Raw genomic sequence first — 12,648 nt, 5'->3', positions numbered from 1 at the left:
TTGCCAGATCAAATATGGCGGCCTTTTCTGTCAGGTTACTGCAACTTCAGCAGGTAGTTGAAAATCTGATTTTGAAAAAAGAAGAGTTTCTATGCGCATGCCACAGCGACAAACAAAGTTTAGGTTTCTTAAGTAAGGATCCGCAAATAATAAGTTTAATTAGCAAATCAACAGCTTTGCACGTGCATCTTTTTTCTTTTTTTAATCAACATTTCTTTGCCCGATCACTGCACGGCCATGCGACGTGAAAATGCCTAACTTCACGTTTTATTGAGGACGTAAACAAACGAAGACGAACTTTTTCCTCCATGAGTTTGCCTACATTTGACAAAATAAGCGACTTGTAATAATAACGAAAAAGAATAAAAGAATGCGCATTTAATGAGATTTATTTCCGAAAGAAATATATGGTTTTCTGCTGAATGTGTCTGATCATTATTGTATTTCTCCAGCTACCAGCAAAGGAGGGTTTTCCTGTCATCCGGTTGAAAGTGTCATTTACACTTCACGGGTCATGTAAGGCACAGAAGCGAGGCAAAAGGCCTCCTTCCTCGCATTACAAGACAGTCAGAAACATTTTTCCCTCCCTTCCCTCCCGTTAGCTTTATTTTACCCTAGGGAATGGCAGGTGTGCCCTCACCTTTGTTGGGAAAATGTTCTTGTGTATCTGGTTTTCCCAGCTTTATATGCTTTAATTTAATAAACGGCCACTCCCGTGGCCAAAATATCCCATAATGGGTTTGTGATTATTTTGTGTACCAGCAAACAGAGCTCACCCAAAGTAAGACTCCGCTAACATCAATAACTTTCGTCATATGTAAAGGAACATAAAGCATAAAGACGATTTAGGTGGCTTCAATATTTGAGTTTAAAAGGTAAGGGCATCTCAAAATCTACCTCCTTTAATTGGACAGCATGTTTTGGACTAATAAGTAAAATAAAAACATTTGCCAGATTTTTTGGAAAACCTTTATTTATTGCTGTTAGCATGATTATTTAATTTCCAACGGTTAATATTATGTTCTTCTTCTTCCTGTGAAAACTCCAGTTCTGTAAGACAACCGATTAGTTTCCTGCCGTGAGTTAAATCCATTTGCAATAAAGGGCGTGTATCACTATATCCTGATTGTTAGCTGATTTTCAGCTTAAGCTATGTTCTGAACATGTTGTAGCCAGTTCTTAAAATAAGGCTCTTTTTCAATTTTGGCCACTACATTATTAGTCTGCTAGACAGCCGTTTTTAGTGTTGTCACGCAACGCTTCTCCCCACCGGCTGCTGAAAACCGAACTACATTCCTTTTCCGTGATTAGCCAATTATAATTCAGCTCCCATTTTCTGGAAGGTGTTCACGCCACTTTGCGGTACTGTGACTCCTCCAATCACAGCTTTGCTTTTATCGTTGCCCCATGTGTGAATGATAGAATAATCAAAATCGTCGCGTGAAAACAAGCAATTAACTACAGTGTTGTCGTAGTCGGGTCCTATTCAAAATTTAGGAGATAAGCAGCAACAGCAAGTAAGTCGAGCAAATTGCGATGCACAACATGGATGTGCTCATAAAGTTGCCAGGTATAGTTTCGAGAAATCGCTCATCGATAATTTATAAGATTGCTTTTTGAATCAGTACCCTTGAGAGTTTAGTCTTCAGAGGAACACAATGAGCACATCCGGCACATTAAGGTGGCTCGATACAGTTTTTCAGGGCCAATACCTCCCAAGTTTGAGCATAAACTACGTCGCCATAAACAAAGTTTTGGAAAAATTGCCACCACAGTTGTATTAGATAAAGATGAAAATTTGTTATGATCAGGGTTGCAACGGCATTGAAGTTGTCACAGCAACGAAATGACGCTATTACCAGTATGTCTCAGCACTGGGAACTGTTCTTCCAAAATCGTTCACGGGAGCTTTTTCCTCCAATAGCGGCCTCGATGTTCGTGAAGTTTAAGCGAAATCTGTAAGAGCGTTATCGAGATACTTTGGGATGAAGTTTTTATGGTTGGAAACACAGTAAAAATGGACAATATTGTCGTTTAGCCGTTATCTGTAGAAAATGAAGCGCTTTTTACATGCAATTTCACCTCATAGTAGTTTCAATCTTTTTAAAAACGTGTGTGAAAGATCATGGAGAGAGCTCCAGCCGATTGCTAGAGAGAAGGGTTTTATTAGTATGTATCGAAGCGCTCTTGTCAGCGGTTTTGTAAACATTTTGGTCTTCTTTAACAAATTAGCGAATAATTTTTAAACTGCTCGATAGATTTTTAAAAAAATTTAAGCTTCTTGAGATTAACGTTTCTTTTATATGACCTTTTAGTTTCAAGATTATTACCATTCGTTACTTTTTAATCGGAAGTTTCGTTATTACAAGTAAAAACCTCTCATTATCCAAGGCATTGTCTCCAAGTTTCATTTTCACTTGAACAACAGTATCTAACAATGCATTTGACATATGCAAAAATGCTAGCTATTGTTATGCGCGAAAATATGAAACTTAGAGACAATACCCTGAATAATGAGAGGCTCACATTTGTAAACACAAAATTTCTGCCAAAATATTGGCGAATTGTAGCCCTTATTTTGCTGCCTTACAATATATCAATAACCTTGAAACTAAAAGGTCATATAAAAGGAGGGTTAGTCTCAAGAATATTAAATTTTTAAAAAAATCTATCGAGCGATTTAAAAATTATTCGCTAATTTGTTAAAGTAGACCAAAATGTTCAAAAACCGCTAACAAAAGCGCCTCGATACGTACTAATAAAATCCTTTTTTCTAGCAATCGGCTGGAGTTATCTCCACGGTCTTCCACACACTTTTTGAAAAGATTGAAACTACTATGAGGTGAAATTACATGTCAAAAGCGCTTCATTTGCTACAGATAACAGCCGAACATCAAGATTATCCATTTTTTTACCGTATTTCTAAGCGCAAAATCTTTATCCCAAAATATCTCGATAACGTTCTTACAGATTTCGCTTAAACTTCACGAACATCGAGGCCGCTATTGGAGGAAAAAGCTCCTGTGAATGATCTGGAAGAACAGTTCCCAGTGCCGAGAAATACTTCTGTAAGTAAAATAGGTAATAGCGTCATTTCGTTGCTATGACAACTCCGATGTCATTGCAACCCTGATAATAAAAGATTTTCATCTTTATCTAATACAACTGTGGTGGTAATTTTTCCAAAACTTTGTTTATGGCGACGTAGTTTATACTCAAACTTGGGAGGTATTGGCCTTGAAAAACTGTATCGAGCCACCTTAAATTCTTCATTATATATCAGCACATATGCACGTTAAATGAAGAACCAACCGATCCTGCTAAAAGTCTTCTAGGCCTATCAAACCTTTTTTTCACTTGGAACTTTCTTCACCGCTTAAAACAAACTTTTTTGAAAATTAACCTTTTCGTTGCTTGAAAACACAGAGCCCGTCTAAATTCAGCGACGATTGATTGATTTGTCGAAAACTGAGAAGCGTCCTCGCTTCCTAGCGCCCTGCGGTACACGTATTGTCAAATTTCTTGTACGTGATTGGTTTGTTCGTTTGACCACAAACACAAAGGGAAAGGAATGCAGTTCGGTTTTTAACAGCCGTAAGTGTGCAAGTGCATTGCGTGACGACACTATAAACGGCTGTGTAACAGACTACTACATTATAAACCGGAATGAACCTTCCACCGTCACGTGTCCTTAAATGTGATGTTAGACTAAACAGGACAAGATTGGGTGCACCATGAGTCATGTACCAAATCAAGACAAGATTTGGTAAAACAATTACTGACATCTATCAATTTCTTACTGTACGCGAGAAGAATTTGTTTCAACATCATTACATCACTCATCACTCATCACCACTGATCACTACTATCTTATCACTATCATCAACACTACCATCAATCACAATCAGTTTCATTGGCTCGTTCTCTGATAAACACATTTCTTAAGGAAAGTGCAGGAGATATAGTAGTAAAGGGAAACAATTTCAGATAAGAAAGTTATTCTACGTTTTAGTTTCAAAGTTAAATTATTTGTATTAATTGGTAATTGTAAAATAAAAACCGCTATAATTCTGGAATTGTGAAAATTCCAATTCCCGATAAGGAAGTTAGTGTACGGACGTGGTTTTTCTTGTATCTTTTATCACCAGATGTAATATTATTACGTAAGTCAATTAAAAAAAAACGCTTAAAACTAGATTCAACTTTTCGCCTGCTCATTCCGCGATATGTGAGGTTTAGTTTGCTTCCCAGCGGAAACAAATGTGTATGATCATTATTTGGCTAAGCTAAAGAGCTGAAAGGTGAATGTTTGTTCTCGTATTCGGTTTTCGAAAAGAAAAGAAAAAAACTCTGTGTACAGACTAAAGGAAACATAAGCTCACTATCTAAGGAAAATTTTTCTTTTGTTTTACTAATCGCTGGCACGGACTGTTTTGTACCCGGCTTTGGAGCTTTATTTTGTTATTAAATATTTACTCAACTGTGCGCTCGTTTACCGGCAATAAAAAAAACCTAGATTACAACATAAGGCACAAATGTCCCTGACATGAATTTCATTTTTTTATAATTAAAAAGAAAGACATTTTAGTTTATCGTTTAAGCTTTAATCCACAAAAGGGCTGCAATTCGCTTACGACGTAACGTGTTGTCAACGTATGATAGCTCAACAGCAGCGCCTATTTAGCATCAAACAGAATAAGAACTAACACTGTGCAATATTGGACAGTTTAAGAACGAGTTTAAGATTATCTCGTTTGCAGCTATTAAAAAAATGATATCAAAGTGAATTTCTACTAACTGACTTTCTATGGAAATTACCCTATGTAAGCAACATAGGTTCCCATGCAATGAGTCACTGTTAATTCTTCGCAATTACTGAGCTCCACGATTGCGGAGCAAATAGGGTACCTTATCGAGGCACAAATTATTCTATAACATAACAAAAGTGACGCGCTCTCGCTGATTGGACAATAACTCATTTACTATTTAAAAATGTGTGAATGCTGACGAAAGGAAGCGCCGCTTAAAGTCGTATGCCTCACTTTCTAAGAGATTATATTTGTTATTATTCTATAGTTTGCAAAGGTTTTTGTATTAGTACTGAGAAAGAGTTTAGAAAGCCGTTTTAGCTGACGTAAACGGTTTTTTACAATCAACATAACTGTTTTCTCGTGCTTGGCAACCTCCCACGGGCATCCATAGCTCGATTGCTGCACGGCTGCAATGTTTACCATTTTTCTTTCATTGGTTATAACGTCAATTTACCCTCGTACGTCGCTGTACGCCAATGTAAAATGTCCTACTCGAGATAAAACTTCGCCAAATTCCGCCGATTTTGACATGAAGAATGCATATGACCATGGGTATTTCGAAAATGAAGACAGCAAACCTCGCAGAGAAACAGAAACATGTTTTTTTCTACCGGTGCGGTAGTGTGCTTCTTACCACAAACCTTAGCTTAACGCCTTCCTGTTGGCACGTTGGTCATATGTTCTTTGACAAATTTCTGATAATAAGCAGTGGCCGGGCATTTGTTGGTCCCTGTCGTTACTTATTGCTGTAGCAGCAATACGCCTTTCAAAGTACAAAAGGCACCCTGAATCAGGGCGGAATCGGTGATGTTCCGCGTTATTCCGCGAGGGCTCCCTCATTGCTAATACTTATCCTAACATCTTAAGTAATTTTTTCTCTTCCTCTTCTTTTAACCTCTAATCCAATTTTAGCTTTTCAACTAATTTTCTTTTGAAGTATTGAATATATGAAAATCATATATGTGAACTGCGGAGTGACGAATTAAATGAAGGATGATTTATAGTAAACGATCCAATTCAACGCCCTGCTCCCAGTTGGCTTGTTAGCTTAATTTGTACAGCGCTGCACCGGTACTGCAGAGGTCAAGGGTTCGAATCCCGTGCAAGCCTGATTTTTTTGCAGGCTTTCTTTTCGCAACTGCAAAAGTTACTTATAGAAAGAAAAAGAAAAACAAAGTTAGATGTAAAGATTTGCACTAATAATGAGGGACGGGCAAACTCTATGTCTACCTCAAGTAAGTGCTAAAATAGGAAAAAGGGTAGAGATAAATTTATAAGTAAATGAAATGAAATGGCAGTATAAAAGACAGACTTACAAAAATAAGAAAATGAAATAAAATTAAATTAAATGAAGGATGATCATCGCAGTTATCACTTTTTGCTTTGTAAAAAAAAGAACCAATAACAACAACAACAGTATATTCATCTAACAACCTTTGTGGCATTACGAGTGTTCAAAGTATGGGATCCCTAACGAAAGATAGAAGTTAGGGAGAATGTGTGCGTTTGGGAGTGTTGTGGGTGCGAAGAAGCACCTGTAGTAAATATTTTGGTAACTTCTAAACGCAAAGTAAAATATTTATCTTCACGCTTGGCGCAAAATAAACATAAGATTAAACAGAAGGGGTTAAACCGAAAAAGATAAAACATGGCACACAATACACAGCTGTTCACAAAGGAAAAAGGTGATTGATAAACATCCCGGCTGTTGATATAAGAGTCAATAAGATGTTTATCAATCTCGCGCCAAACGGAAAATAGACAATAATCAGCAAATGTGTGTTTGCCAGCGCTTTTGTTATATGCCTAACGTTTACCAGGGTCACGAGCCCGTAAAAAGGGCCGCGCGAAGAACTATGTTAGTCACATTGCTAACGGATATTTAGCAGTGAACTTTGGTTGGGAAATGAAATCTCTACTTGTTCTCCTGTTTCTCGGAGCGGTAGTCGCCACCCTGGCTGAGGAGCCTTTTGAGGATGAGGCAGTCGCGGAGTTGTTAGATGAAGAGGATGATGAAACCATTGCTTTGCTTGCTGATGAAGAGAATGACCCCCGTCGTCGTCCCCGTCCAAGTGGCCCACCGAGGGCGGTAAGACCTTCAACCTTGTCTCCAGTTTTAAACAGACTACTGAGATTTGCACAATCAGCTTAAACTAGCAAACCTAATTTGTTTAAGATTCCTTTCCACGCCCTTATAAAATAGATGCTGAGGGGAACTTCGGAAGAATCGCGCTCCCTCAACCCGGAAATTGCGTATTTTATTTGGTTAACATGTAAGAGCGATAACTCTGTCAAAAAAATAGCCATAGCCTTTTTTCTGGTGATTGGCATCACAGTGATAAAGAATGGTATCATCAATAAAATCCTAGCAAACGGTTTTTTAATATAAACGGTAACGTATCATTGAGCCATTATTATAAAACTCATATAGTTTAATTCTTTTCTCCTAAAAAGTGCAAACTATATTTTAAGAAATGCTTAAAGAAGCCAACTGGTCCTCGTCCCACACGTCCCATCAAGGTAAGATCTTCCTTGTCTTTATTTTGAACCCTTATACTTTGATGTCAAGACGTAGTTTTACAGCAAAAGTGTGTAGTCAACTTATATTGTTTTTATACGACTTGATGAAATACATGCACCGGGTGAGCTAGCTCTTTAGTTATTTTTTGCAGCCGGGGTAGGTTGTTATATGTTTGAAAGAGTGATTACCCTTTTGTCAAGAAAGCAATCATAGCTCAGTTTTTTCATATTCACTGATAATTTAGCGTCAAATGATAAAGACGGCCAGCATCAATCAATGAAAATCCTGACATGTGATTAAAAAAAAAATCAACAAAGTTTTAGAAGTACGTCGTACGTATTGTGTGTAAAAAATACACACAATTCATCTTCTCTCCCACTTAGAAAAAGATTTGCCAAAAACTGCGGAAAATGTGCAAGAAGTTCCGACCCAGTAGACGTCCTAAGCCTTAACTGATTGAAAGTCAAGTTATTGACAGCCCAACGGTACTGCAAAGATGACGTGTCCATTTAACAGAAAACTTGATGTAACGAAATTAAATGTAGTTGTGAAATTAGGGTGGTACTGTTGATTTAAATAAAGCATTGAAAAGGTGTCTTGTGGTTTTACTCATGTGCCTACAGTAGTTGAGAATTTGTCTAATAAATGATAATTATAAAAGTAAATTATAATTATCATAAAAAAATTATCCCAGAATCCTTTGAGGGAACTTTTTTTAAAGCTCTATAACTTTGACAATTTTATACGTAGAAGAAAGTCAGACCACAACAAGTGAACATTTGCCATAAAATATCTTCCCACATCACATCTAAGGTAATAACGTCCTCAGTCACATGACCATTTCCGAATTAGGTTTGTTTGCTGGTGTGAAAAGATTTCATTAACGAGTTAAAAACAAATAGCAGAATTGAGGTTTTAGTTGAGGGGGGGAAGGGGGGGGGGTTTAAAAGTAACCAGTTGACGTCCGGCATTTAAAATATAAGGGGGTAATAAACATGAGCGAAAAAGTCGGGAGACTAGGCCGAGCGATGTAGAGAGTCAACCTTTTATCACACGGCAGAGAAATTTGCGGGAAAGTAATGTTCTAACTGATAATTTTTTTCTTGACCAAAATAGGGACATGACGTCATCAGTCACGTGATCAAAGCGTTTTGAATGTTTTAGTTCGTTTTTAAAGTGCCTTTTTGTCATAAATTGGCAAGTTATTTTTTCCTCAACAATTCTTTACACTGATTTATCTCTGAGCAATTATTATTCCATTTTCAAAGCAGAACCAAACGAAAACTGAGCCAGAAGCTTAAAAGTTGCGTAAATTTATATTTATTACAAGTTAAAATCGAAAAGGAGACCTACTCTTGAGACTTTTGTAAAATCCTTTTTCAACGTAACTGTTTGTTTGCTGAAATAAATGTTCAACGTTTGTTATTAACGGGAGAACTTTAAAAACTAAAAGTATGTATTGGGCGGCCATATTGTTTTTCTTCATTCCCGGGGAGAGAAGTCTCGTAACAGTATTAATAGGTTTATTGTGAGCATTACGTCTAGCTTCGATCAGTTGGCCTTCTGTGTAAAAGTTGTCAAACTATGTTATGATTGAAAAAAATCCACGTTTCCTTCAAAAGTAGACAAAAAAATTGCTTCGGCGGTTCTTTGTCAACAACAAAATGTTACCTCGTATAAAGCTTGGCCCAGCTCGGTTAATTTCTCCAACCAGGAATGTAGCGTGCGTGTACGCACATACGCCTATGCAATCAGCTAGTAAAATCTGGAAAAATGTATAAATTTTTTTAATCTCCTGAAAGCATCTTTATCATTAAATTTGGATAAATATTTCGCATTATATTGGTGTTTTTGTGTTAGGATTTCCTTTATCCTTTTACTGATTAAGTGGAGTGAAATGGATCCGAATGCTGAAGCATTTTTCTTTTGGTTGAGACTTTTGACCAAGCCAACTACAATTCTCTCCCGGAGTATAATGTAGCTCTCATAACTTTGTTGACTTATCCTGTGTCAGCATGCACAGCTGAGCGTAGTTTCAGCGGTATGAAGAGACTGCAAACTCCTTTACGAAGGACCATGACAGACGAGAGATTGAGTTCTCTTGCAATTCTGCACATACACAACCACAAGGACGTAATTAATATTGATGGCATTATGACAGACTTTGCATTGTCTGGAGGGTACACATATCGCCCTTTCCTTGTAACCTCCTTGATGGCGTCACTGTTTTACCCTTTTTTGCCGTAAACACTGTACCTTACCGATAACACTAGAGATGGGCAAAATATACAACTAATTACTGCATTTCCGTTCGTCTTTATTTACTGAAAATGTGAAACTGGCATTTCCGAGACCCCAAATTTAAAAATTTTCTGGGGAGCATGCCTCCAGGCTTCTCCAGGTTTGGGGCGCCTTTGGCGCCCTAACTTTTTTCCCGTGCACCTTCAAAATCTCACGCTACGCTGCCAGCTACCCGTATTTTATAGCTTATGAAATCAATGCCCAAGGATGGAAGAAGGGTCTTGGTCTAGAAGTGATTGGAAGGGCTGTTATTGCCAGGGGGTGGGGGGGGGGGGGGGGGGTACAATTTTCATATGTAATTATTTGGGGGGAAGTTTTGATACACCACACTTTTCTGACAACTCCCGCCCCCCTCTGGGACGTAATAAATGATCGGTCCCTAACCAAATATATGAAACGAGAATACAATACGATATTGGACGATACAGACTCTGCGAATTGTCATAACTTTGTCCCATCTCAGAGCTTTACAGGATGCTCTCCGGGAAACTAGAAAAAGCTAGAAACAACCAAATTGCACGTGCAGCATTCTTTTTTTTTCTAATTAGCAAAAAAACAAATTTGCACGTGCAAAACGCGTTTTGCCTTTCTTTGCCGTTGTTTTGCACAACTACAAACGCTGTTTTGTACGACTAAAACGTCAAACTTCCTAGTTACACATTATTTTTATAGAGGAATTGTCGTATGTGCTTACCCAATATTTTATCTCCTGTGTTCATGTTCGTTTTTATTTTTCACTGCCGCTCATTTTCAACTTGCTGGCCGCTAGCATTTCTCATTGTCTCACAGCCACTTTGAATTTTCATGTTTTTCTTCTTACAAAATTCGTCTCTTTTGTTTTCAAACACTCGCTCTAGGTCTTTCTCTGTTATCCACGTGAGTGTAAACATAAAAGATAACGTCGAAAAAGACACGACTTTGTTGTTATTTTTTCTTTCTAAAAGTCCGGGCGACCATGCGATTTCTTTCCAAATAAAACCTTGAGTTGCATTTGGGTTGCCATACCTGTTGATTGAATTATTTTACATCGGTATTCCTGTGGTGCGGACGGTCGGACGGTCACGTGATTACCAAATTTTCTCGGATGGGTGGTTTACCACATTTTTTTTACCCATGGTGTTCCGCTGCGCGCGCTTCGCGCGCGAGAGCTCCGCTATTAGACAGGGGAAGTTAAGAGAAATTACAAAATGTTTGCTAACCCGGTTTTCATATTATAACATTACTTTTTACGATTCACAAGCACTACGGCCTGAACCGTGAACTTACTTTAAAAAACGTCGAAGCTTTCTTTTTTTTCTTGTAGCTCATTTTTTACTTTTGACTTGTCATATCAAAATAAGAAAAAAGAAGTGCATCCTTTGCATATATAAGGTCTAGGGTGTTCATTACATTTAATACTTTGTGTAATGACTTAATTGTCTCTGTTTGAGTCTTTAATTTTCTCTCTAATCTTTCATTATTTCGACTTAGCAACTTTCGGCATTTTTGATCTTACACGGTTGTTCGGCTGCTCCACAGTTTTCTTAAGGTTCTCAAAACCAGGGTAAAGTTGCTGTATGACAGTTTTTGGTGACTTGTTAACTTTATCTTTTCCAACTGGGTTTTTTAATTGGACTCCAGATTCCTCTTTTTCCGACCATTTTGCTTTCGTTCTCTCCCGAAGATGTCTCCAATGTCTCTCTATTTTTGATCTAACACTGTTTGGGTGGTCCAAGTCTTTCTTTAGATTCTGAAATCCAGGATAAAGTCGCTCCACACCTGTTTTCTGGGCTTTCCTCCTAAATGCCATTTCACTTAAAGGCCTAACGCGAGGCTGCACTCCAGAAACAGCAGATGAGTCATGCGTTGTTTCAAAATCATCAACCATCAATTGATGTTCCGCTACACCTATTTCCTGTAACTCTTTGTCCATTCTTTCCAGTACCTTCCCCACATTCTGGACAATTCTTGACCTGACACTATTTTGGCTTTGTAGGGTTTTCCTTAGTTTCTGAAAGCCAGGATGAAGCCGTTCAATCGCAGGTTTGTTTTTCTTCCTCCCTCTCTTCCGTCCAAACGCCAATTTACGCCAACTGCCAGACTTGGCATCTGCATGTTGAGCCTTTTGGTCTCTGGAGACCGAAGACTGTGGTGGTTCGTGGGAATCAACACTCTCCAGGGTTGTATTTTTCTCGGTGGTAACTGAGGACGATTCTCTCACACTGGCAGCCACTCCTTCAATAACTTGACTATTTTCGCAGAAATTTTCCGTCTCAAACTCTTTCCTCTTTCGGTTGTTGGAAATATTCCTCCACTTGTTCAGGAGTTTGGATCTGATGCTGTTTGGCCTGTCCAAACTTTTCTTAAGATTCTGAAATCCGGAATGAAGCTCTCCAATTCCTTTGTTTTTTGACTTCTTTCCCTTTTTCAACCAAAGTGGAAATTTAGACCGACGATAAGTCTTCGGAACATCATCGTTTCGGTCGTAAGTACCAGCACACTGTTCGCCATGAAGATCGTAAGGGGACCTTTCCTTTGACGACTTGTCTCCTTGGTTGAAGTCTTGTTCACGAAGGTCGTCATTGGCAGTAGGCCCCTCCGTACAGCACTCTGTTGTCTCTCCCTTAGATTTTCCAAGTATGTTTTTCCAACTGAAAGACACCTTTGGCAATAAACTGAATGGAAATTTGGAATTTTCCATTGCATCATCTACAGTCCGAGAACTCGGCTTCACATTGCTTTCATTATCATGCCTCTCAAAGGAACCTGGTTTTTCGCTCTCATTTTCTTTCAACGTCAGGGAATAACAACCGTCATCTTTAGTTTGTCTGGGATCTTGAATTTTCTTCTTTTCGTTCTGAGTGAAGGGTGACCTTTGCTGGAAACGTTTTCCATCATGTTCATCGCGGCAAGAAGACTTTGAGAAATCGCTCTTTAGTTTTGAACCCTTTGAGGATCGTGAAGTAAACACAAACGGTGTGCGAGATTTCTTTGCACTTTTCTCATCGCATTCTTCCCATGCGATCTTCTCAGCCG

The 12,648-nt window shown here is 38.3% G+C and overlaps 1 protein-coding gene across 1 annotated transcript; it reads left to right on the top strand.

The window, feature by feature from the left end:
- Positions 1 to 6,610: 6,610 nt before the first annotated feature.
- Positions 6,611 to 7,927, top strand: LOC140927807 (uncharacterized). Its single transcript, XM_073377491.1, has 3 exons — positions 6,611 to 6,900; positions 7,266 to 7,331; positions 7,716 to 7,927. The coding sequence occupies exons 1-3, from the start codon at positions 6,718 to 6,720 to the stop codon at positions 7,782 to 7,784; spliced, it is 318 nt and encodes a 105-aa protein (XP_073233592.1). The 5' UTR covers positions 6,611 to 6,717; the 3' UTR covers positions 7,785 to 7,927.
- The last annotated feature ends 4,721 nt before the right edge of the window (positions 7,928 to 12,648 follow it).

Source organism: Porites lutea, chromosome 2 (genome assembly GCF_958299795.1).
Source record: "Porites lutea chromosome 2, jaPorLute2.1, whole genome shotgun sequence".
NCBI classification, from domain to species: Eukaryota; Metazoa; Cnidaria; class Anthozoa; order Scleractinia; family Poritidae; genus Porites; species Porites lutea.
Note: the sequence above shows the minus strand (reverse complement) of the source record. Positions and strands in the feature narration are given on the sequence as shown.

Excerpts from the sequence above, each read along its gene's own strand:
- LOC140927807 (XM_073377491.1), top strand. The coding sequence starts at position 6,718 with ATGAAATCTCTACTTGTTCTCCTGTTTCTCGGAGCGGTAGTCGCCACC. Across the intron at positions 6,901-7,265 it reads CAAGTGGCCCACCGAGGGCG|TGCAAACTATATTTTAAGAA; the intron begins GTAAGACCTTCA and ends TCTCCTAAAAAG. Across the intron at positions 7,332-7,715 it reads GTCCCACACGTCCCATCAAG|AAAAAGATTTGCCAAAAACT; the intron begins GTAAGATCTTCC and ends TCTCCCACTTAG.